General features: G+C 36.7%; 1 protein-coding gene across 10 annotated transcripts in view; it reads right to left on the reverse strand.

Annotated features, from left to right (window-relative positions):
* Positions 1 to 12,635, reverse strand: part of KCNIP4 (potassium voltage-gated channel interacting protein 4) — a 426,114-nt gene that overhangs the window by 3,304 nt on the left and 410,175 nt on the right. For all 10 annotated transcript variants that reach the window (XM_026846786.1, XM_026846780.1, XM_026846782.1 and 7 more), the window contains 4 exons: positions 10,853 to 10,923; positions 4,189 to 4,296; positions 2,958 to 3,062; positions 2,566 to 2,628 (listed from right to left, as the gene is read on the reverse strand). In XM_026846786.1, coding sequence (XP_026702587.1) covers positions 2,566 to 2,628; positions 2,958 to 3,062; positions 4,189 to 4,296; positions 10,853 to 10,923 — 347 coding nt within the window. The remainder of the gene's footprint in view (positions 1 to 2,565; positions 2,629 to 2,957; positions 3,063 to 4,188; positions 4,297 to 10,852; positions 10,924 to 12,635) is intronic.

Genomic DNA, 12,635 nt, shown 5'->3' on the forward strand with positions numbered 1-12,635 from the left:
CACACTTGAAGTCTGAAGGCTCTGTAATTCCTCTCATAACTGTTCAACACTTTGTGAGTGGACAGGCCATTCTTTGCATTGGGACTGTGAATAAAGAATCTTGAACTTACTGTATACCTCAGGCTGTACAGTGCTACCGCATTGATAGGCATGCCAAACCTTTTAAAAAAGGCACACGTGTGTATAATGAGTGTTTAAGAACACACCAGAGACTCTTGATGCTACAAAAAAAATCTCAGGAACATATCCGAGGAATCTGAAGTGGAGTCTCTGTATACAAATACGTTCTGTTGTGTTCCTTCTCAGTCTTAAAGTAAGCATGCCACACTTTCCTTACTTATTACAAAACACCAGTAAAACGGATGTACCTCTAAGACCCACTAATTTGGCTTCCAACTCAAAATAGAGGAATGACATTTCTCAGAGACTGGCAACTCGTGCCTGAGACATCATTCAAATATAACTCTCCTGCTGCCTTTCCCTGTCAGAACAAGCTTCTAGTCCATTTTAAGGTTCAGACTGGATAGGATCTGAGCTTTAGAGTTTGGTTGAGGGTTTCTTACAGTTGCCTCCTGGCAGTGTTTTGACTTTAGTCTCACAGCTTGAGCTAGGACTGGCAATTATACCCTCTGTATGCCTTTAGCATATTTTCACACATACCAGATGTGGCTCCAACTGCCATATTCATCAATGGGCATTCCCATTCCAAGGTCTGAAGTACAGCCATTTCTTAGGAAAACTGGCAGGGAAGATTTTGAGTAGATGTGCTCAAACATCAGCCTTAATGCCAAAGGAGGGTTCATAGATGTCACAGAGGGTCATAGCTGTGAAAGCCTAGGGAGCAGCAGGTGTGCTGTGCCCTTGTCCTGATTTTGGTAAGCAGAAGGTAATAGCAGTAATAGTAGTGGTCTAGAGAGAGGGCCAAGGGTGATTAAAGTTTCCCTAGGAGGAAAAATTGAATAGATAGAGCACTTTGCAGCTTAGAAAAGAGATACTGAATGAAGGGCAATAATGATAACTACTGTTATTCCCATAACACCAGAAAACAGGGAAAACATAAAAATATTGCATGACAGTTATAAAACACAAGCAAATTTACTACAGGAAGGATCACAGGATTATTTAGTTTTGCTTTTGGCATTGTTAAATGCTCATGAAAGATGAGACACCTCACTCCTGGAGTGATGTGATTCACTGCATGATGAGGAAAGAAAGAAATCCTACCTTTTTAGATCAGTCCTATTAGGACACAAAAAGTTTTCCTACAGCTGTTTTAAAAGGAAGCAGCCACTACTGTCCTTTGTGAAAAATGTAATCCTGAACAGGCTGAAGCCACGGTAACTCCTGAATCCAGTTTCTTGGAGGTCTTGGATTGAATCCTAACCCCATACCTCATTTCTGAAACCAAATCTTGATATAAACATGAATTACACACTTTGCAGCTCAGAGGTCTTAATAGAAGCACAGCAGGTAGAAAGACAAAAATTTAGGCAGCAAGATACAAAAACATTACCACCTTTGATATTAAAAGATAGTGAAGGTGAGGTAAGTCACACCACGAGAACAGTGTCTCTCACATGTAGTCTGAATACTCAGAAGAGGTAAATAAGAAATCACCTAACAGACATGAAAAACTGTGAATCACATATTGGAAGAGGAAAGCAGGCAGTTCCTTCTGAAGGTACTATTTTTCTTCATAAAATAGTCATTCAGCCCATCACCTTAATTGCTGTCATACCCAGATTAATCTGTCATTTAACTTCCAGAACTCTGCAGACCTCAGCTGGTAAATGAATCTCATCTCTGTTTCTGATGATCACTCAGCTTTAGCAGAGCAAATACCTTTCATTCCCATTGAACAAGACTCACCAACTAGAACCATAGCCAATGCAATAGAGTGCTGCTGACAGGTAAGACACCACTCAATACCCATTGCTAAGGATATACAGAACAGCCACAGTTAGAAGAGCTGGATCAGTGGATTAAAATCAGAGAATCACAGCCACCTGAGGTGCATAAACAGTTGGAACCAATAATCACAATCACAATCAGTTCTCACTCTCTTGCCTTGAGGAAAGTTGCCTGCTGTTAATTCCTGCCATCCAACACTTTGCAAGCTTCTTGCACTCTCCCTTTTTAAGGCCTCCAGCAGGTCATGACTTGCTGTTTGAGGAAACACTCTTGTAGATGATAAATTTTCAAGCAATATTATTATTATTGTGGTGACTATATGCCAATTCTAACAGTAATGTGTTCCCCAGCATGGTTCTGATTGTGAAGAAACTTTTCCCTAACAAGTACAAACAAAACACTGTTAAAAGAGAGAAGGGATGTGGACACAGTTTTCTAATAAGCAATGACAGCTTGCATATAACATCTCTTCTACAGATTCAGGTCACAAATTTATTTACATTGTTTAGTGGTTTTGTGTAATGGTGTACATACATACTCTTCCTTGGGAAAATACTGTCTCTGGTATTAAGATTACCATCAGTGTCACTCCAGAAATCTATGTAGCTCTATGATAGCATTAGCCAACAGATTCAGTACTTATTGGGTACTTACTTTCTGGCAGCTCTCGATGAATTCATCTATGGTAACTACTCCATCTTTGTTCTTGTCCATTTTCTGTTCAGAAAGAATAAGAATGTATGTTTACTATCCTCCTGAAATCCTGTGTAAAACAAGTAATTTCTGTTATTTGTTTCAGTTATATGTCAGCCTAGGAACAAACAGGCAAAAATGCTGTAAAGATGTAGCAAGTGATATAGTAGAATAAGCTTAAGGAGTTTGTGGTTGAAAAAGCAAGGTGTAATGAGTAGAATTGAGAAACCTGGGGTGGAACCACAAAGAAAAAGGATTACAAAATTGGTAGGATATGCAAAACTGTTACAATGAAAATCTTTCCATACCTGCTAACAGAGCAGTCTTTTTGGCTCCTTTATTACATGACCCACCTGGAAAAATGTTTCCACGTGTTGTCTAGGCGCATCCTCCTTGAGAACAGGATAGGTGCATTTCCCCATCATATCATATATTGCTTTCATGATATCAAGCATTTCCTTAAAAAAAAAAAAAAAAAAAAAAGCCTGTACACAGTGTACAGTGCGTTGTAGAGACTGATTTAACTCAGAACATACATATGACTTTTAGGATTTACATTTTAGAATAAAGTTTTGAGATTGTGCCTGTTATTTTATGACTGAGTAGCTTTGGGAAGGAACTACTGTGTTCCTAGAAATTCTAGCATTTTAGTTCAGCTTTCATATATAAACTTGTTAAATAGATGCAGATGTATGATTTTGGTTTTAAATTATTTAGAGTAAGTGCAAGTTCACGCATTGTGAGAAGAATCTCCTGAGGTCTTGTGAATAAAACTAAACTTTCAGGAAAAGAAGTTCTGTAACAGCAAGTGAATGGTCAAAGCACATCAGCTTTGTATGACTGAGTTTTCTCTACAGAAAATAGAAACACCCATGCACACATCAGCATATATCAAAGAGTCCTCCTTTTATATCAAAAGCTTCGGATTTTGTTAATAGAGTGGCCTGTGAAAACTATAAGAATAATTATAAAAACAAGTCATTTGCCAGTATGCTGAGAAATTATTCTATAGATCACCCTTTTATAATAATCATGAAGTGTTTTTCTAAAAGTGTAAAATTATAAGTGTAATATATATATATTTACATAAGGACCCAGTATTAAAAAAACCATATCTTTTCATGAAAGCATTCATTTGGTCCCAATGTAATTTAAGTATGTGTTTGAATCATTGCAGAATAAAAGATGTAGGAATCTTTTTATATAGATTCTGTTACAAGTAAAAATTTCTAGAAGTAGATTCATAAAATAAGTAACAATTACAGCCCACATAATTAATTCTTTTCTGTCCAAATATCCTACCAAACTATTCTAGTGACTGTATGTGCAAATACACAGGCATAAGTTGAAGCAAACATTTCTGTATCTGAAGAATTCTGACCTTTTACAATTTCTGTGAAGATTTTCCTTTTTCAAGTTTGATATATGCCTTTAAAATAAGAAAATTATTTTTAGCATGTCTAGTTTAATATATAATTATTTGTTAACATGTCTAATTTGATAATGAAATCATTCTTCTCTGAAAGCAGAACTTAACACATATAACCTTTAGTTTCAGTGATTAGTGTAAAAAGTAGACCTTACCTCTTTAGTTATATATCCATCCTTATTTATATCATACAAATTGAAAGCCCAGTTCAGTTTCTCCTGTACTGTCCCTCGGAGTAGAATTGAGAGACCCATAACAAAATCCTAGATAGACAAAAGGTCTTGGTCAGTTTGGAATTGAGCAGTTTTTCACAAACACATAAAATTCCAGAATAAGGCATAGAAGCCTGGAAAAATGTGTTTCTATTTTTTTGCCTCACAGTAAGTGTTAAGGGTTGCTGGGTTTTTTAAACGATTAACAATCTAGGTACTGTTTGCTACACTCATTATTAATAAATTGAGTAATTTTCTATAAAATAAACCATAATTTTCTGTTAGTGGATTTATTCTCTGAAATGCCTTATATAAGCAGTTCCTGTTGAACTTAATACCAGGGAAAAGCAATCCTCGTGGTTTAATGATCCAAAAAAAAAGCTTAAGTGGGAGTTAGATTAATCTAAGCACAGGAGACCAATTTTGGAAGAACTATCTACTAAGGAACATTAAATGCTTGTTAAAGATTTAACATTCTACCTTGTTGGAAGTGGAATGAATTTGGTTCCCAGACACCTTAGATCAATCTGCTGCAGTCAACATTTGAAACTTTGTGTATGCTACAGTACACCCCAATACTTCAAACCTTTTAACATTTATTACATGACCATGTACTACCTTAATGCTTTTGTGACCCACCAGTGCTCTATTGCTGTAGAGCTATTCCACAGAAAAAAATCAGAAGACTTTTGAGATTATTTATATGTATTTGGTTATAGAATTTTTGTATCATAATTAATACTCTTTTGATAGCATGAACCTCATTTACATTTAGAGACCATCTTCCAGATTGAAGAAAATATCAACTGGGATGTCTCATCACCTGTCTTCAGTACTTCATCAGTATTTCTTAGCATGTTAACTTTTTTTAAACAGTAGCTTCTTTTTTCCTGTCTCCTCCATCTTCTTATATTTGATAAGCTTGTAAACCCATAAATCTGTGAAATTTTCTCTATAATAGGTTGAACACAATACAGCAAGAGCTTATATTTAAATGTGCATTTCTACATCATTGGCAAAGACATACAGGAAGTCTTAGAGTAACATTACAGACAATAAAAGCTGAAAAATTTCTTATCAGCACCAGCAAAGTTTATGCATTTTTTTAAAAGAGGAACAATGGAAAAGACTGCACTGAGGTTCGACATAAATTACAAAGGTCTGGTGCACCACACAAATAAGTATGCCTGATACAGTCAAGCATACACAGATGTCATGGCCTCAGAGGGTCTAAGAAGGCACAGACAGCTCCTTTGGCAGCTTCAGTCTTATTAACAATTCAAGTGGTATGCTCTGGGTTTTCTTTGTCATAAGTTTGTGTCTTATTGGTATATGTGCCCTTTGGGGTAAACAGATACATGAATCTTGAAAGAGTTTTGCTCAACATGTCATGTCTAGAGCTCAATGACTAATTGAGGGTCACAGGGTTAAATCTCCAAACAGACCTTTAACAATGTACTATTAAGTATTAAAATGTTCAAGAAATTCAGAACAGATTTTTCCACATTACAGCATTAGCAATTAACCCTTTTAATTCAGTACCATGTCTTCAAATCTTTTCTGCACTGTTTTACTTTCTTGACGTAGATTTTCCTGAAATCATTTGCAAAGGTCTCCAATAACTTGATTTTCTTAGAGTATTATATTTCAGAACTCTGAATTTATTTTTAATTTGGCACCAGCAACATTTTTGTATTTATTCTATCTAAACCATCTCTATTTATCTTTTCCAGATTATTTCTCTTTCTTCCTTTCTGTGATGCACCACCCATATGTTAGTTGGCTTCCTGGCATCATTTATATCCCCATTTGCAAGGCTGCCCTTCTATCATTGGTTTTAAAAGCTATGCATAAAAAAAATAATTGACTTTATGCTGTTTCGTATGGTGCTGAATGTCCTTATAAAAGCTGAGACAACTCAAAAATCTTCCAGATGTGTGCTCTAAACTTTGCAAGGGCAGGTCATCTCCTTTCATATTTCATCAACATGTTGGAGAATCATACATAGTTCAGGTGCATTGCCTTTGTTTGAGTGTTCTGCAGAAGTCCATCTCAGGAACAACAGAAAGGATTTATCTTAAGAGGAATTTGTGATGAATTGAATAAGTACCACTTAGGATGGCATAGATTTTCTACAAACTTACTTTCACGCAATTGAAGAATATAGTGCAATAAAATAATATAGAAATAGAATATTCAATTCAGTGGACATAGGCTAAATCCACAGGGTATTTTAGGTTAGATTCTCAAAGAGAAAAATGCTCTGCATGGTGGAAGGTGATGTGTGTGTCAAGAGCAGTGTAGCTATACTAGCTGTTAAGCTTGTAATCCAGCACAGAATGATGTAGTAAAACAACAGTGCTAAGCTTAGCTCAGCACTAAGATCAGAAAGTGTCTGTCTATATGCTTGTTACTGACAACTCAGTGACACATCAATCAGTCACACCGTTTAGCACAAAGCACGAACCCAAGTCCTCATTACAGTATTAGAGTACCCAGACGTGTTTTCCTTCCTCAGAAGTGATTTCTGGAGGGTGAGAAATTCTGCTTTTAGAGCGTATTTATTCTTGAAGTAAGATTCACAGTACTGCTTGGACACTTATATCCCCTAAGGATGACAACACTGTCCACTGAAAGGGACAGTGCCACTCAGCTAGGCACCTAGTGAGGAGAGGTGCATCTGATCTAGGCTTACAAAGGAATCTAAAACTCTGGAGTTTTAGACTGGACTGAGACACAACTCTAGGTCAGGTTTCTCTTCAGTCTGTGACAGAGAAATTAGAAACACAGAAGTCTGTGCTTTGATACTTGCCTTTACTCCCTTCCACAGTTTCCTAATGTGGTAGCTTCCTGCTGAGCTTGCTATTACCTATGAAGACCTCCATTACATGCCAAACTCTCCTGTTCCTAACTTCTTTGATTCTGCAAGACAGAGGGATGTCTCACGGAAGGGTTGCAAAACGGAGTGTGCTGCACCAGTACTGGAGCCTCTGTGCATCAGTATCACAGCCTGCTCACACTTCAGTTCTGCACTACAGCTGTACAGAGCCCCTGGTTGTCATCTGGGATTAACTCGTATTTCGGGTTTTTTTCAGCAGTGATTAATTATCTCTTACAAAAGTTGTTGATGGCCTTCTGATTGCTTTATCCCTCAGTAAATCTTTGGGGAGAACTAGATCATTAATAAATTAATTAACAAGCTTAATAGTGTGCTGACTCAAATCAATAGGAAAGCTTAAAATTATTCTACCTAATCATGTGTTCCTTTATGTCATGTTCAAAAGAAGTAGATAGACAGGCACCTAAATCCATTTTTGGATTAAGCCTTTAGGATTTTGGAAATGAATCAAGTGATGAATGTTAGTCACAGAGGTGGTGGAGCCCTGGTGTGCGTAAGAAAAGACCACTGAGGAGGAGCTGCTGTTAAGAGGAATTATATTTCTTTGTAGCTACTTTACAGCAGCTGGTATTAAAATACTTATGAGATCAACACTGTCCTGTGAAAAATTAGCTCATTTCTGACACAACATGAACAAGGCTTTTTGTGTTGAATGCAGAGAATCACATTTGGATACATTTATTAAACTGCTACCCTCATATTACTGCCTTGGAGACAATGATTGTTTATCACTGTTATTACGAGTGAAATACCAAAATTGTGTATGTTCTTAAGATCTGGAGTCCCCTATGGAACTGAGTCAACATGCCTGTTAATTTAATAATTAGTGAAAATTTATCAGGTAACAAGTAATAAAGCAATCAGAAAATCACCAACTTTGCTAAGAATTACTAATCATTTTTGGACAAATACAAGTTTGTTTCTTATTAAAAATGACAAAAGTCTTTAAACATTTCCATTGAATTTGGGCACAGCTTTGTACTTCAAGGCACTGAGAATTAGTGGGATTACTGAGTGACTTTTTTCTCATCGGAATCACACTTAGAATAACCTCAGTATGCATCTACAACAAACTAAGGAGACCGATTTGGATATGTGCAATGTGCTTTAGCTTTGACTATATATATCTGAAGTTAATTAGCCTCAGTTTTCCTGACTCTGTAAATAGCCTTGAGTTCCACATCTTCATTTTGGTTCAGTTACACTTCATGCAGCAAGAGGAAACCTTGCTTTCACATCTCTCTCTTTCTGATGGAAAAAAGAACTTCAGTTCATTAATATGCCCTTCAATAGCTGGGTCACTAGGTTGTCTGCAACTCTATTTGTCCCTCATGTTAAAGAAAAACTAGTTGACATAACTAATCAGATTAGTCTCAGAATTCATACAATCATGGGATAAATAGAAGATGGTTCAAGTAGCTAGTTTCATGAGGGGTTTTTAATGCTACATAGAATGATTCAGTTGAAGACCTTGACTTTTATCAGAGAGTATACAGATTAAGGGATGACAAAACTCTAAGGACATAACAATCTCACCAAGCAATCCCTCTAATGAAGGTGTGCGTTTAAGTTGTGCTAAAGTCTAACTGTTGTTGATGGTTGAAAGTTTGAGGGAAAAAGAGAAAAAAAAGCTAGAATAAATTCCCTCTTTCTTCTTCCCTACAACTCCAACTACCACTGCTTTATGAGAAAAGGGAGAGTGCAATGCAGAAAATGTAATTCTGATTTAACATTCTTTCAGTACCGTTTCAGATTTTCATACCCTTTTTACAGAGAAGAGAGCTGAAGAGTGTTTTTCATCATAGGTCATAATATTAAATTGTATTTACTCCTACACTTTGATATAGAAAATAAATTGGGGTGAATGATTATTTATTCTCAAAATTTTTAAATCACTTCCTTTTTCTCTACCTTTTGTGCTGTTTGGTTTTTTTCTTTCTAATGGAAATTAGAAAACTAGAGTACAGATTGGTATAGAAAGAATATGGCACAGCTGTACCTACAATACAAATCAGCAGGAAAAAATGACATGATTGTATTTTTCACATTTCAGAATATCCACTTTCATGTTTTGCAGCTACTTTAACATTATTAGAAAAAAAACTAAACATTTTTAACATAAGGAGGAGGTTTTTATAAAGGCTCTCATACAGTTTGTAAGTATAATGCTGCTACATGGTACAAGGACACAGAAGCAAGAGTCTTGAAAGCACTAGAGTTATGCTGAATCCACAATTAGTGCAAATAATATCAACGTCTGGATGACTCTGAGTCGAAATGGAACAACAGTATGCTGGAAATGTCTGGTTTGGCAATGAAAAACAAACCAAACCCACTGCTTCTTTTCTTTTCCTGATTTATTTTATTCCAAAGCCTTTTTTTGTACACAGACCTGCACTTTGAGATATTCAAATCCCTTAAAAAGGGATACTGCATTTCTTAAGGCTTTCTGTCTGAGATACAAATGTCAACAACCTGTCCTGGGAAGATACAAAAGCTTTTTTTGTTCTCATTATTCTTAATGATAACAGCAGAAATACTTCTCATATACTGATGCTAAAAATGTTTTCTCAGTGCCTCTGCTGTTGCTGATTTAACCAGAAGGATCCTTGTACAATTAGCCTATGTACAGAAGATGTGAATAAAACCTCCATTCCTGGTTCTAGCTTCACATGGAGCCCATTAATTTCAGCTGCCCAGAAAAAGGTACTTGAGGTTCATGGGTTTTTTTTAAATAGATGCAAATAATCCCCCACTAAACGATCCAGTTACAGTCCCAGTTGAGGTATAGATTCCTGATCACAGTGCACCTGCTTGGCGAGGTTTCTCATTCTGTCAATAACAAAACTGAAAATGCTTTCAAAAAGATTTCTGTCACACCTCACAACATCATTCACTCAAGTAAGTCATAAAAAAAATGTATAGGACATATAAACAAAGTTAAAGTGGATGTATTTATCACAATCCAATCTCAAGTTGAAAAGATATAATCCATCCATTATAAATAAAACTAAGCAAAACATGACAAAGCAAATATATTTTTGCAAATGAACTGAGATTTAAATTTTTTTTTAATTCTATACTTTAAAATAATGTCTCCTTTGAAGTATTTTGTACACCCTGTTTTCATCTAAACCGCTGAGGTGAGTTGGCCTTTTTACCATGTTATTGCGTTGATGACATCAGCCTTATCAAGGAAAGGCAGAATTTTGAAAACAGATTGGACAGTTAAATAGAGAAAGAATTAATTTCAAACTCTTGTGCTTTTAAACACATTTACTTTAAAGCCTGGGGTTTTTTTTGTAGAGCCTTCTGGAAACTAATAGAGTGTGTGAGCAATCCTATTTTGGCTGGCTCATCTCCATAACATTAGTTGTAGTTCAGAGTCCTTCTCACCTTGCAGAGGCAGGGAGGAATATAAGGATTATTTTATGTAACTTGCATATAAATTGGGTTACCTTTTAAATTAGCAGATTTATAAAAATATTACATAGCAGCACAGTCTGAGTTACCATATTGATATACAATTGATATACAAAAAATAATAATAGTAACTTTTGTTAATACTTGGGAAGAACTTGATGCCTGAGTCACATAAGCTCAATTTTTCATAATGTGAGGCATATAATAAAAGCCACCAAACTGGTCTTAATTACAAGGAATGGCAAAATATTCAATAGCAGGTAAAGAAGTAACAGTATTACTTACCTCAAAACTTACAGATCCATTGTGGTCAGTGTCAAATGCGTTAAACAGAAAATGTGCATAAGTTGTGGAATCTACAATTTAAAACAGTAAAAATTATTCATAGCAAGCACATCTCATTTCATTTAATTTCATTCCATGAAAAAAAAAACAGTTGATGCCAAGATATATATTGATACCAAAATGTCATAGCAAGACTAAATTTTCAATTCAGTTTAAACTTTTTTCTTGGCAGGGGAGGAGGGATAAATTTTAAGTGCAAGTATGTGCGTAGCTACACTAGTAGGAACAGAAAATCTAAAATTCTGGTCTAGAATATCTTTATTCCTTTTCATTCCCATTTCTGCTAATCACTGATATCTGAACGATTAGCCAAGAAGTCATGTCACTGAAACAACCTGTATTAATGGGAACACTACTTACCAGTTAAATGACAGTGAGGGGATCTATCTTGCATGTTAAAAAAGAAAAATGTGTTTATTTGTTCACTTTAAATGAGGGAAGCAGACACTACCATCTGTACATCTGGCATAACGTTTTAATTCTGAAGACAAGCCTGTTACCCAGATTGAAGCTGAGCTTGTCAGAAAGCTGTTGCTGCACTCAGGTCATAGGCTCAGCCACAGGTGAAAGAAAATCCTGTGCTGAGAAGCAGATTCTTAAAGTTAATCTGCTGCTTAATTCCCGTGAGGGCTAGGTGCTTAAAAACCTTGTAAAAACTGGCTGTGACTAACTGAAGTGGTCAATAAGACTCTGAAAGATGACCTTAAATAAGTGATCCCTTCACTAATTATTTCTATGCTTTTCAAACTTACTAACCAGTGCATATTGACTTATTTTAGAAACACAAGACAGCACGAATGTAAATCTGTCAAGCCTCTAAGTTTTTGTAGATTCATCCTTCCATTTCCATTTAATGACTTCCAAGAGGCATACATAACCTTCTCCAGGAGTAATATATTTGAATTGAGAACATAGCAGAGTGGGACCAGTCTCAGAGAATCCTGGAATGTGTGGGAGACAACTTTCTGACACAGCTGGTGAGAGAACCAACCAGAGAAGGTGCCCTGCTGGATCTCCTCTTTGTGAACAGAGAAGGACTGGTGGATGATGTCGTGGCTGGAGGACAACTTGGGAACAGCGATCACAAAATAATGGTGTTCTCTATTCTTAGGCCAGGAGAGGGCTAAGCAGGACTGACATCCTGGACTTCCAAAGGGCTGACTTGTCTTGTTTAGGCACCTGCTTGAAAGGATCACTTGGGAGATGGTCCTAAAGGATATCGGGGTCCAGGAATGCTGGACACTCTTTAAGAAGGAAGTGTTAATGGCTCAGGAGCAGGTGGTCCCCAGGTGCTGTAAGAGAAGCCAGTGACAGAGAAGACCACCCTGGCTGAACAGGGGGCTTTGGCTGGAACTCAGGGAGAAAAGGAGAGTTTACAGCCTTTGGAGGAAGGGGCTAGGTACTCACAGTGATTACAAAGATGCTGTGAGGCTATGCAGGGCAGAAATCTGGACGTCTAAAGCCCAGCTGGAAATTAATTTGGCTTCAGCAATCAAAGACAACAAGAAATGTTCCTATTAAGTATGTCAACAGCAAAAGAAAGACCAGGGAGAGTCTACATCCCCTGCTACACACAGGACAAAACACAATAACAAGTGATGAGGGGAAGGCTGAGGTGCTTCATGCCTTCTTTGCCTCAATCTGTAATAGCAAGACTAGTTGTACTGAGGGAATCCAGCCTCCTCAGCCAGAAGACAGAGACTGGGAGAGAGACACACACCCC

This window comes from Athene cunicularia, assembly GCF_003259725.1.
Source record: "Athene cunicularia isolate RWA chromosome 4 unlocalized genomic scaffold, athCun1 chr4_part1, whole genome shotgun sequence".
Taxonomy (NCBI): Eukaryota; Metazoa; Chordata; class Aves; order Strigiformes; family Strigidae; genus Athene; species Athene cunicularia.